At 34.2% G+C, this 14,519-nt stretch overlaps 1 protein-coding gene across 1 annotated transcript in view; it reads left to right on the forward strand.

Moving 5' to 3' along the window:
* Window positions 1-14,519, forward strand: part of KIF18A (kinesin family member 18A) — a 79,426-nt gene that overhangs the window by 25,061 nt on the left and 39,846 nt on the right. The window contains exons 10-12 of the mRNA XM_060157742.1: window positions 1,477-1,639; window positions 8,190-8,354; window positions 14,194-14,315. Coding sequence (XP_060013725.1) covers window positions 1,477-1,639; window positions 8,190-8,354; window positions 14,194-14,315 — 450 coding nt within the window. The remainder of the gene's footprint in view (window positions 1-1,476; window positions 1,640-8,189; window positions 8,355-14,193; window positions 14,316-14,519) is intronic.

The raw sequence follows: 14,519 nt of genomic DNA on the forward strand, positions 1-14,519 counted from the left end.
ACATACAAAATATTTTATTTTTGGTAAGCTACTGGATTATGCAGACCAAATACAGTATATGACTAATACCATAGACCTTAAAATACCTATATCTTTTAATAACATGATCTTTGGAGGAGAGAGAGAGAAACCCAGTGCTGTAAAAATAAAGTTCAGAACCCATTCCAAACATTTTTGTTGTTTAATGGGAAAAAAGTCACTCAAACCTATTTACTGTTTATCATTGAATCTAATTCTATGAATGGTGTATATTCTCTTGTTCATGCATTTCATTTTTTTTAACATCTTTATTGGAGTATAATTGCTTTACAATGTTGTGTTAGTTTCTGCTGTATAACAAAGTGAATATATGTATGCATATATCCCCATATCCCCTCCCTCTTGTGCCTCCCTCCCACCCTCCCTATCCCACTCCTCTAGGTCGTCACAAAGCATCGAGCTGATCTCCCTGTACTATGCGGCTGCTTCCCACTAGCTATCTATTTTACGTTTGGTAGTGTATATATGTCCATGCCACTGTCTCACTTTGTCCCAGCTTACCCTTCCCCCCTCCCCGTATCCGCAAGTCCATTCTCTAGTAGGTCTGTGTCTTTATTCCCATCTTGCCCCTAAGTTCTTCATGACCGTTTTTTGTGTGTGTTTTTTTTTTAGATTCCATATATATGTGTTAGCATACGGTATTTGTTTTTCTCTTTCTGACTTACTGCACTCTGTATGACAGACTCTAGGTCCATCCACCTCACTACAAATAACTCAGTTTCGTTTCTTTTTATGGCTGAATAATATTCCATTGTATATATGTGCCACATCTTCTTTATCCATTCATCTGTCGATGGACACTTAGGTTGCTTCCATGTCCTGGCTGTTGTAAATAGAGCTGCAATGAACATTGTGGTACGTGACTCTTTTTGAATTATGGTTTTCTCAGGGTTTATGCCCAGTAGTGGGATTGCTGGGTCCTATGGTAGTTCTATTTTTAGTTTTTTTAGGAACCCCCATACTGTTATCCATAGTGGCTGTATCAATTTACATTCCCACCAACAGTGCAAGAGGCTTCCCTTTTCTCCACACCCTCTCCAGCATTTATTGTTTGCAGACTTTTTGATGATGGCCATTCTGACTGGTGCGAGGTGATACCTCATTGTAGTTTTGATTTGCATTTCTCTAATGATTCGTGATGCTGAGCATCCTTTCATGTGTGTGTTGGCAATCTGTATATCTTCTTTGGAGAAATGTCTATTTAGGGTCTTGTGCCCATTTTTGGATTGGGTTGTTTCTTTTTTTGATACTGAGCTGCATGAACTGCTTGTATATTTTGGAGACTAATCCTTTGTCAGTTGCTTCATTTGCAAATATTTTCTCCCATTCTGAGGATTGTCTTTTCGTCTTGTTTATGGTTTCCCATGCATTTCTTTAAGTAAACTTTGCATTATCTGTCACAAAATACTGAGATTCTATGTGTTTTATTTTTCGTAGATTTCAAGAAATTCTGAACTGCTTGTTCCAGAATCGAGAAGAAATCAGGCAAGAATATCTGAAGTTAGAAATGTTACTTAAAGAAAATGAACTTAAATCATTCTATCAACAACAGTGCCATAAGCAAATAGAAATGATGTGTTCTGAAGACAAAGTAGAAAAGGTATTTAACAACTTTATCCTTAAATTGTAGAGAATGTAAAAACATGGGGACTTATAATTCTAGACATTTGATAGGCGATGTTGCTTAATCATCCATTCTCTACAAATCCCTAGAAATGCTAGAGGAAATGTAGAAGACATTGTTTTAAATGTATAGTTAAGTCTACAAGAAAAAAAATTCCTAGGTGTGAGAAACAAAAAGGAAACAAAACCCCTAAAATCTCAGTTATGACTGTTGCTTCTGTGAGGATGATGGAATGCTTAACAGGTAGGTAACACACTCAGGGAGAGTTGGGTACCAACATGGGGCAGTGAGAACAGTCCACCCCAGATGCAGGCAGTAGTTTACAACTTAGACCAATGGGAGGTTTTTTTCCTCCCCAGGGAAGAATATTTTGTCACTGACATTGTTACAGTTTCCACTGCATCAGTGCTAAAAAAAAAAACCAGATCAACTTTTAATCAGTTTTATTATTTAATGTAGTAGTGCACTGCCCTTCCCCTTCACACACACAGACCACTTTCACAACCCTGCTTTGATGTACACCACTACTTAGGTAAGGGGCCCGAGGGAGACAGGGAGTTAGAAATGACAGTCCCCACATAAAGCCAGGAATCTCAGAGACCTTCACTCTTCATATTGGAAATACAGCAGGAGAAAACATTTTACCAACTAGCACAGGAAAACAAGGAACCAAGCCTAGGGTAAGAAAAAAAAGTCTCATTTGAAGACTGTCATTATAGATATGCTTTTCACTACAGATTTTCATTATAGATTATACTTTTATAATCCATGTGTTTTATTTAGCAAATCCCTAAAGTGAGACATTAGCACAGAAAATGGTATCAGAGCAGTGATAATCTATAGGAAACTGAGCAGAGGCAATGCAGAATCAGCCTAGTGAAACAGATCCTCAATTCAAACCACTAATGAGAGCTCACTGTCCAAACTTACAAAACCCATGAAACAATCCTCCACAAGCAAGTCAGCAGAGTTAGCAAATATGACAGAATCCCCCAAACGTCAGATACTATAGCAATCTGATAAAACCTATAAAAATGAATAAAGTCATCAAAGAAGGACTTAACAATAAAGGAATCAAAGAAAAAAAGAACATACATATATGAGAAGAAAACAAATGACACTTCCAGAAAGTAAAGATTTATTTACTGAAACTTAAAATTTCAGTTTATAGGTACAATACTAGACAATGTTTTAAATACTTCACGTACATTAACTCATTTAATTCTCAGAAAATCCTGTGGGCTATATGATATTATTGTCCTTGTAATTAAGATGAGGAAACCAAGGCACAGAGAAGTCATTCTGCCAAAGGTTACCCAGCTCATAGAGTAAGAGCTATGATTTGAACTCAAGCCAGCTGATTCCAGATCCTGAGCTCTTATCCCTTTCCTTTTATGCATGTTAGATATAGCTAAAGAGAGAATTAAAGAACTGGGAGATCTGAGGAAATCACACCACATACAGGATAAAAAGATAGCAGATGTGAACAAGATGTTGCTATTTGAAAGATAGACTAGAAAGTCATGCATTCATCTAATAGATATTCTGAAGGAGATACATTAGTGCAAAAGAACAAAGGGTAATGTGCAAAGTCAAAGGCTCAGAATTTTCTAGGACTATTAAGATGTGAATAAGATGTAAATTCAAGATACATGAGTTCTAAGCAGGATAAAAGAATGTATACTTGGAGGTGTGCAACTCCAGAGCACCAAAGATCAGAAAAATAAACATTTTGAAAATACTGGATTTCCCCCAGTTTGGTGTTCATTGATGATAAGGTTAATTGCACTTTTAAGTACTATTTTATACTTAGTAGTATAGTGCTTTAAGAAACTAACATTTTAGGTTTTTGTCAGCCTATGAAATGGGAAAGATGTGATATGCTAAGAAATTAATCATAAAGTATTAATAAATATATCATGACTATGAATTTATAAGTAGCTATTAAGCTATATTATCAAAATTAGTAATTTATTTACTGAATATGCATTTATTATGCCTTATTGAAGCTATCTTTGTTTTAAACCACTTTATTGGTATATATGATTGATGTATGAAGAAACCCATAAATATTTAATATAGACAACTTGACGGGTTTGGTGATAAATATATACTAGTGAAACCATCACCATAATCTATGCTATAAGCCTGTACCTTACATCCTAAAGTTTCCTCCCACCCTCTTTATTAGTAGTAGTATTATATTAATAACAACACTTAACATGAGACCTACCCTCTTAGCCATTTTTAAGTATACAACAATAGACTATCATTCAGCTTTTAAAAAAGAAGAAAATTCTACCAATTGCAACAACATAGATGAACCTGGAGGACATGCTAAGTGAAATAAGCCAGACACAGAGGGACAAATTTTACATGATACCATTTATATGAAAAATCTAAAATCGTCAAACTCAGAAGTAGAATCAGATGGTGGTTGCCAGAGGCTGTGGGGAAGGCGAAACCAGGAAGTATTAGTCAAAGAGTACAAAGTTTTAGTTATACAAGACAAATAAACCCTAGAGATCTACTTCTGTACAGCATAGGGCCTATAGTTTATAATGTATTGAATACTGAAAATTTCTTTTTGATTTTGTTTATCAAATGCATTTAAAATATTCCTCACATCCTTTTAAGGCAGAAGAAAAATAGAATATATATCTTTATTTGAAATTTGTTGCTGTAGTTGTACTTTAACTTTCTTGAACTGCAAAATTGTTGCCAGTATTTTTGAGGACCTTCATGACTTCCAAATAACAGAATATCTCATAGAATTAATATATCAGTTTGTTGTTGTGAAATCCTTTCATATGTTTGTTAAATGGAATTCTGAAATACTGCTATATTTACCTATTCTAGAAGTTGTATGTATTATCTCAATTAATTGCATTTATTATAGAGTTATTTTCAGTGGGGATAATAATTCTCAATTTTGTGTAGGTATCCATTAAATAAATATCAATTATCTGAAAGTGCAATTACCTGATTTATCTCTTGAAAAAAGGCAAGAAATTCAGTCATGGAAAACTGCTAGTGACTTAATATCTCAACTTTTAACAACAGCTTGTTTTGAACACTTTTGTTTATATGCAGAGCATTGTGCTAGACACAATAGAGGTTAAAAAAAAGTGTAAGACAATATATGTACTTCAGTAATTTATAAGCTAGTTGGAGCAATAAACTGATATAAAAATGACACAGCACTATATGATTGTGATGTAAGGAGTAGAGCAATAATAAAAACAGCTAATATTGTTGAGCATTAACTACGTGCCAGACACTTTTCAAAGTCCTTTGCATGGGTTAATTCATTTAGTATTTATAACAAGCCTATGAGGTAGATCCTGTATTATCACCATTTGTGAGCAACAGAGATACTGAGAATTAAAGTAAGCTGTCTAGAGTTATACACCTAATTAATGTGGTTGAACCAATATTAAACTCTGGATGTCTGGCCTCAGTCTGCACTTTTAATCATTCTGCTATACTATAAGTACTTTAAGTGCTATAGCCATTCAAAGGAGAAAACAGTGGCTTCCAGTTGTTGTGGTGGAGAAAGGCTTCCTAGTGGAGAGATGAGATTTATACTGGGCGTTGCATGAGAATATTAGTGGGGAAAGAATAAAAGGAATAGTGTATTCAAATGAGGACACCAGTTTGACCAGAGCACAGCATATTTGTAGGTCAGTGTATGTGGAAGTACATAACTATACTCTCAGCACTTCCTGCCAATTCCCACTGCTTTACCCATAGCAGATATCATTGATTGATTACAGCACTCTTTCTCTCTGAATCTGAAGTTGCCAGAGTTAACCACTATAAATAGATTGGAAATGGCACATGATATAAGACATATTTTGCCATATTGGGAATTAGTCAATTCTGGGTAGAATAAAAGGCCAAATTGTGGAAGCTTTGGTTGCCAAGAATTATATGGTCTATTTGTGTAGTCAAAAGGCAGTCTTTGAAGCAAATGAGTAGTGTATTATCAGAGCTTAGAATCAGATTGCCATTTTTTGAACATTAGAATATTAGTACAATTAGTAAGTTTGGTCTATTTAATCCCAAGCTAATTTAAATCATGGTTATTTTAGCCTGTTTTACTTACCCCATTGAATTGTGAATGTGCATGCTTGGAAACATTAAGACATAGAGTAAGGAAATGGCTTTGGCTGGTTTCTGTAATTTTTTTCTGTTTTCATCTTTATTCTGCTTTTTTCAACCCACTTGTCTTTTCTGATATCTCACTTTTGGTCATTTCAATCCATGTTCCAATTCTTATAGCTATTCTTATGAGACTAAGAATAGCTAAGTCTAATAGCTAATGAGACTTACCTAAGCAATGAGAATAAAACCTCTTAAGTTTATTGGTTGTAAACTATTGAAAAACATAGAAAGACATCTAGAGGCTGAGTTTGTTCTCACAGAAGTGTCAAACTATAGTTTTACTAAACTGCTTGCTAGGTCAAGGAATTTTATATTTGTCTTGGACCCTCTCTGAAGAGGTTTACTCTCATAATTGCTGAAAGAATCTCACTGATTAAGCTATAAATGGTTCTTGAGTATGGACTCTGAGAGTAGTATTAAAGTGAAGTTCCGGGGTAATTTTATAGTCATATAAAGATAATACACAAATTATTTTCAGTGAAATAATCAGTTTACCGTGTTAGCAGTCAGTTCTTTTGCACAAAGCAATAATAATACGTAAATTTTAGAATTTCATGCTTATTCTCACTCGAGACCTTTTGTGTTATTCTGGAGATTTTGTTAATAAAATATGTAAAGCTTTTTTGAAACTTTAATGGGAAACAATTAACTTTAATGTCAGGGTTTAACATACATATTTTAGAATTTATTTCCAAACACTTACTTGGTATTTATTTCAGAACAGTAATTCAATAAGAATTACCCTGATGGAAAATGTCCGCATGGAGAACCATCATAGAGTCTACATTTGATGAACATTAGAAGTACAAACCCAAAAAACATACCCTCTGGGATTTTTAGTCAGGATCTTTTGGTATTAAATATTGACTGCCATCAGACCCGCAGATCATGTCCTGCCCTGGTTTCTAAGAGTACCTACAACATTTTTAAACATTAAAGGAAAATAAAGGTAGTTTGATATAATGCCTTCCTTCAGGCAGGTACAATACTTTTATGTTCATTTTTCAAATAAGGTGACTGAAGAGCCACTGAGATTGACTTGCCTAAGTTTTCACACCTGCTGAATAGCAGAAGAAAGTCAAGAAGCCACATATCCTACCTTCTGTTGGATACCAGTGGCTCTAAACTTTTCAGGTTTCAGGACCCCTTTCTGCTTTAAAGTAAAATATTTAGGACCCCAAAGAGCTTTTGTTTATGTGGATTTCATCTACCAATATTCTATTAGAAATTTAAACTGAAATTTACAAAAATACATTATGTATTAGCTAACTTAAGAACAATCAATTACCCATTGCATGACAACATAACACTTTAATGAAAAATAACTAATTATTTTCTAAAACAAAAAGAGGTAGTGAGAAGAGTGACATTATTACCTATTTTTGCAAATTTCTTTAATGGCTGGCTTTTCCTCAAAATGTCAACTTACCTTTTATAAAAGATAATAAGGAAGTAGAACTTAATCTCCTAAAGAGAGTAGGTTTTTAATCAAGTTCAAATGTAGTTCCTGCTCCTTTCTTCATTTTTTTTTTTCCATTTTTCTTTTTTTTCCATAGGATGTGTTCATCCCTACTTCCAAAAGCAGCTACAAGTGCTTGTTCTAATCTTTGGGGATCTGTTGTCTCAGGTCCAGCTATCACATCTGATGATTATTGAGTTTAGTGTCTTTTGGAAAATAGTCCAAAGAAGTCAAGCTGTTCTGGCCCACAGTGCCCATGATAGTGTGCAAGACCCTTGGGGTAAAAAACCAGAAGGCCAGTTTTGATCTCAATTCATGTGTAGGTAAAACACCGAAAATATTTGGACTATCCAGTATGTGTCCTGAACCAACCATCAGGCGAGATCAGATGTTTATGACACCTGGATATAAGCTGTCTTTTCTTTCATTGGCAACAGCCAATCTAAAGGCCTTGTAGACAAAACCACAACAATAGAATACTTTACTTCACATCTTTCAAACTGAAGGAAAGACAAGAGCAGGACATGTATCTATTTTGTTTTCAGTAAGGAAATCATGAGATTTATCAGGCCTCACATGAACTTTTCAAATGCAACATTTAAAGTAATGTATTTTGGCAAAAAAAAAAAAAAAAGTGATAGTCTTCAATTTGGCCATTGTATTTCTTAAAGTCATAAACTCTCAACATGTAATTTTATAAAAATGACTCACAACTCAATTTCCTGTTTTCCTGCAAGCAGTAGTATTGTGAGATTTCAAAGGGGAAATAGCTTTAAGTACAAAAGTATAGCCTAATTTAATAGACAACAATAGCACACTTAAAAGGAAATATACTACTGTACTAGTATCACATACATCACGTATCATAAAAGGTTGACTATTAAATGCATTATTTTTCAGGCCACTTGCAAAAGAGATCATAGACTCGCAATGTTGAAAACTCGCCGCTGCTACCTGGAGAAGAAAAAGGAAGAGGAACTGAAGCAATTTGATGAGAATACTAATTGGCTCCATCGTGTGGAAACTGAAATGGGACTCTTAGGTCAAAATGGTCATATTCCAAAGGTACATATGTGTTTGTATATTCAGATTTATTTTCTAAGAACTGAGTTCCTTAAACCCATTGTCTTTGTTATTGAGTAAATACCTTTCATAAGACAACTTTTGGTCCATCTCCCGGAGATTTGACTCATTTTACTGTTTTTAACTGAATATACCTTCTGCCTCCCTGATTACCTATTAGATTTGCCTTTCTTGTACTTTCAGAAGAGTAAAGTTACTTTTAAATGTTATTCTTAAGTGATTGCATCCTTTTATGAGGAACTCTTAAGTTAGAATGAAGTAATTCTATTTCAGACTGTACTTGAGGTTTCATCATGTAGGTAATTTAAGTTTGTTTTAATACTTGATATTTTGTGCAAAAATAGTTTTAAATGTGGTCAGCATTATTTGTATTATAGCTAAAGAAAGCCAGTTTGAAAGCTGTATACATTTATTTTTATGTACTAAACTGAAGATATTCCACCTAGAATGGCAAAAGTTTATATTTATAAAGAGTAGCGATGGGTAATGATGGTTAATGGCTGAATCAGATCATAATTGTGTTCAGCTACAATGTTACAGATAGTTTTCTCCCTTAACAATAGTAAGCTACAGAAGTATGCAGTTCATTCCTAATAAAGTACCTCCCAAATGTCTTCAGTGTCATCATTATACTTTTCTTTTCATAGTTGTGATAACACTATTCCATCTTTAGTCTTGAGTTCACACTTAGGCCAGAAGAGGAATGAAAGAAAGGGGAGAGAGATATCTGTATTGGGAAAGCAAAAACTTTTCCAGAAATCCCTAACAGACATATCTGAATTGACTAGAATTGTCACGTGGCTATCCCTAGATACAGGGGAATCTGGAAGGGTGAGTGTTTTGCTGGACATATTATCATCCTGAATAAAATTAGAGTTCTCTTAATAAGAAAGAAGGGGAAAATTAATATGGAATAAGCAACTAGCAAACAAACTGCTACAAAGTAACTAATTTTGATCTCTAAATACCTAATACTTTAAAAGAACAACTTTTTTTACTCTTTTTTTTTAAAGGAAGAGTATCTAAAGTCTTTAATTTGATGATGCTCTTCTGAAAGTCTATATTATATATCAGCTCTGAAATCTTAAAAGTTCTAGAAAAGCATTAAACTGAAAATAAATACAGATGAAATGGAGTATAAAATATTCAGTACAAATGAATGCAGCTAGTGACTGTTAATATTCAAAGATATCAATTTTTTGTTATAATTTAAAGATATTAACCAATGCATCATAACTAGGAAAGTCGATATAAATGTCCATCCTTTTAACACTGAAGCTCAGACTGAAGGGAGAGGAGACTAGCAGGAGTAGTGAATGATGACAGTACAAGGTAGTAAAATTGGAGCAGTGAGCAACAGATACCTTGTTTCCTAAGAAGAGGGCCAAGGATAAACAGAGACTGAATAGTTCTTTAGTGTGGAAATTCATTGAGGGCCAACCAACAGTTTAATCGACACTCAGCAGTCCTAGAAGTCTTCACAATATCTTGATGAAAGTATGCCAGCCAGTTAGTTCAGTAGATTGGGAATTAAATGTAGTACAAAGCATACTTTAATGAGATTTTATAACTTAACTTAATTGACAAAGCACTTTAGAATATTAATATTCCCTATAGCAAGAATGTAAATATTGGATAGAGGATAGACACTGGAGTTGAAGTGGTTGGTAATTCCATTATTTGATAGTTGTGTTGAATACTAACTCTAATAGTTGTGTTGAATACTAACTCTAACACTAACCATATAACTTGGGGCAAGTTGTTTAACTTCACTGTCTTAACTTCTCATCTTTAAAATATATTTAAGGCATTATGAACTTAAATAAAATGCTGTATGCAAAGGCCTAGCACCACTTAATACATAACGAGTGGTTGATAAATAATAGTTCAATATTCTAAGCCACAACATCATAGACATCAATAACCAAAGAAAGGTGTGCACAAAAGGAACACAGCAGCATTAGCTGTATTATAAAACACATTTGCTATTTTTCCTCCAGAACAGTGTTTCTGACCTTTTTGGGTCATAGATGCCTTTGAGAATCTGATTAAAGAGCTAAATATAGATCTTCTCCTAGATGGACGATTGGGGGGGGGGTCACATTCATACAATTTTACTTATTTTTTTTTTTTGGTCATTTTTTCCATTAATACAACATTAAGAATATCTGCTCTAGAAGAAAACTAAAGTGCACTTATTTTAAAATGCCATATTCCTCTTAAGATTACGTAATGGACATATTTACATGACTTAAAAGGAATAAGCAAAAAAAACAATGATTAATCAGTAATCTATAATAGGGATTAACTAGGCTTTCAAACGGTAACGTCTGAAATTCCATGCTTGATCTGAGAATCTAAAGCTGTAGAGGCCCATCATAGAATGCAACAACCTCCATCAAAGTACCTGTCAGGGTCCCCAAGCCACAGTCTGGATATGTTTTCAGAGAAAACAGCTGATATCCTGGCCAAACGAGTGTTTCTCACTCAGTGCGCAAGAGCTGTTTCTCTTGAAAAGGTAGCAGATATTGAATGTTTATAGTAGTTTTTGGTTTGTTTCACTTATATTTGTCATGTTTCACTTATTTGTTAGAGACTATGTATATCTAAAGAAGTCTTATTCTCAAGGTGATCATTGTCAAAATGACATAAAATAACAAGTATTTTGGTTAGTTTTGTTTACTATTACTTACGGCCATGATGTTCTAATAGAATATTTAGCAATTCTAGTGAGCAAAAACTTTCTCATGAAGGATCTAAAAAATGTTTTTGGCATATGGTAAAATATAACATAAATTTTACCAGTTTTAGGTGTACAGTTCAAGTGGCATTATATTCATAAAAAGAATTAATAGATATACATTTTAAAATGTTATTTTCATCTCTCAATAGCCTTGCTTAATTTACATTATACTTATAATCTAGTACATTTGTGTAATCAACAATCTAAAATATAGCCCAACTCCAACTAGAGGAGTACTTAAGAACTTTTTAATATTAAAAGAAGCAAAAACCTCAATTGTAGATATTTACTAGTTTGCCTTTGTTTTCCCATATTTTTAAATTAAATTTAAATTTTAAATTAAAAAATTAATTTCCCAATTTTTAAAATGGTACAGTATTCTTTTTAGTAATATTATTATTGCTATTTTTTTTTCGCTACTTAGTAGCATTTATAAAGTTAATATTGTTCAGGTTATTTTCAATAAATTTAAATTTTTTCACCATGGTCAAATCTAATTTTTCTAATAATCTGTCTTCTATTACTCTTTTAAGCAGGACTTTTCACACCTGAATATGAATCTGGAATTGATTTTTAAATTCTTGTTTTTTAATGCATTTTATTATGAATAATTTGAAAAAATTAAAATTAAAGCTGTTTCCATTCCCATCACCCTAATCCCACTCTCAGTTTTTTTTTTCCTGTGGATATTTTCACAGCTGAAACAGTTATCTATGTATAAGCCATTATTTCTTACATAAACAAACTGAGACATAACTTTGTGAAAAGATTTATCCACAGTTGTACAACTCTGGACAGAGATCCAGTACTGCGACTTTCAAATTGCTGCCCTTTTTTCTATACCCTCCTGCATTATCTACCTCTTAACCTCACGAATTTATCCACTTCTCTGTATCTCCCCTGCCACTACCCTAATTCAGACTCCCAGCCCCCATTATTGGACTGGTACATTTGACCTTTATGCTTGCATTCGTATTCTACTGCAATTCATTCTCTCTACTGCAAGCAAAATGAGCTTTCTAAAAGGTAACTCCGATCATATCACTCTTCAGTACTTTCTCCCTAATGTAAACTCTGTTATGATTTCCCAGGTCTGGCATGGCACCTGAAGACCTTTCACATTTTATATATTACCTCTCACTATATTCTTACTTCAGCTATTACTAACCTCCCCGTAGCTCTCATAATAGGCTATGCGCTTCCAATCAGATTCAGTCATTAGTGTATCAAAACAAGAAAAAGATTCAAATTGTAACTTTGTTTTTCAAAGACAACAAACTAGCCAAGAACAATTATTGAATAAAATAATTATACAGTCAAGGCTTGTCTCTTTAAGAGTGGTGCAAGAAGATAAAACAATAAGATTAACAGATAAATAAAGAAGGGTTTTTTTTTTTTTTTAAGAGAAAAGGTGGAATATTTGACAAACATGGTCATACTTTTAGGGTTGTTGAATTTTTTGACTGGAAAAGACTAAAGAGATCATCTAGGCAAGCTCTTAAATTTTAGTCAAGTAAACTGATATCCACAAAGACCATATTTTGGGTTCCAGGTAGCATGTGTGTCATAGTTGAGCCATCTCTAAAATCACCTGATTCATAGGCCAATGCTCTAACCGTATCATCCTGACTCCCTAAAGAGAGTTTGCTCTAAAATACTTGCTGTATTTCTTGAAATATAATTATGAATCATGTGAATAAACAACCCCCAACTTTACTATATCTCAGACACATAGAATTACATTGTTTCCCTGTCATAGTGCCCACCACTAGCTTAGGAAGTATTACAAAAAAGAAAAAGAAAAAAGTAACTTTAAGCTTACAGAGAATCAGTGGCCAACTGCAGGTTGGGAAGGAGTATTGAAAACCTAAAATGGCTTATGGGAATTATCTGTAGGAAGTTTCTAGGCACAGCTCCCCTGCTTATAGGATTTTTGTCTCAGCCCCTTACAATGTCCAAAATATTTCACTCCGTTTTATTTTATTAACTAAAATTTTTCCAATTTAAGATTCTGAGAATGCTACTGGATTATTACCATTCATACTTTAGTGTATCCACTTAGCTGACGTTTTCCATACTTAAGGTTTAGTAGATTTGAGAAAAGATAAGTAATTTTAGGTGGTAGATTAGAGAACATTTGGGCATATGCACATAAGGGAGCCTACGAAAACTTTTTTACACTTTTGGCCTAGAATGAAGCTTATACCAAGACTGGGTGAAGGTAAGAATTTTTTTTTTTTTTTTTGGCCACACCTCGCGACATGTGGGATCTTAACTCCTCAACCAGGGATCAAACCTATGCCCCCTGCTGTGGAAGCATGGAACCCCAACCACTGGACTGCCAGGGAATTTCCCAAGAGATTTTTTTTGCGGTACGCGGGCGCCTCACTGTTGTGGCCTCTCCTGTTGCGGAGCACAGGCTCCGGACGCGCAGGCTCAGCGGCTATGGCTCACGGGCCCAGCCGCTCCACGGCATGCGAGATCTTCCCGGACCGGGGCACGAACCCGTGCCCCCTGCATCGGCAGGCGGACTCTCAACCACTGCGCCACCAGGGAAGCCCCCCAAGAGATTTTTATTGTATGAAACTTTTATTGTATTGACATAGCCCCTGTCCTGGTGGTATACCTTACATTCTAATATGGAGAATCTACGAACAAATAAATAAATGGAATTGTTACTAATCAATGCTATGGCAGAAACTATCAGGGGTGGAGAATGTCCATCTTTAAATGTGAAGCTTAGGAAAAGCCTCCCTGAAGAAATGACATTTAAGCAAAAATGGGCCATATTCATGTACTTTCAAAGTATTATGAACAAGTTGGATAGACCAAGAAACTGTCACTATAGTAAAATTTGTTCTGAGTTCCTGATGTTCAGTTTCTGAGGAAATTTGAAACTTGTAAGTCATAGACCACCTGTACCAGAACACTTGTTTTTCAAATTGTTCCTAAACATACCACTTCATATTTTTAAGAATTAAAACTATTGACACCAATATAAAATAAGTTTTATTAAAATTGATTTAATTTTAACATTTTTAAATGAATCTGAGGTATAGTGTGTCTTGTTTTCCCCAGGAACTCAATGAAGAACTTCATTGCCACCATTTGCACCTCCAGAACAAAGATTTGAAAGCACAAATTAAACATATGATGGATCTAGCTTGTCTTCAAGAACAGCAACACAGGCAGACGGAGGCGTAAGTACATGGATTTACCTGTTCTAAAAATTTTAATACTATAGACCTAAGGAAACTGAAGCATAGAAGTTTAGTTTTCCATTGCCAGAAAATTTAATTTTATCCAGTACAAGGTACATATTTTTTATTAAGTGTCTGCCAGCATCAGAAATCATGCAGAGTTAGAAAACACCGAGAAAGTATAAAGGATGTTGTTCTTCTCCT

This window comes from Lagenorhynchus albirostris, chromosome 9 (genome assembly GCF_949774975.1).
Source record: "Lagenorhynchus albirostris chromosome 9, mLagAlb1.1, whole genome shotgun sequence".
Classification (NCBI taxonomy): domain Eukaryota; kingdom Metazoa; phylum Chordata; class Mammalia; order Artiodactyla; family Delphinidae; genus Lagenorhynchus; species Lagenorhynchus albirostris.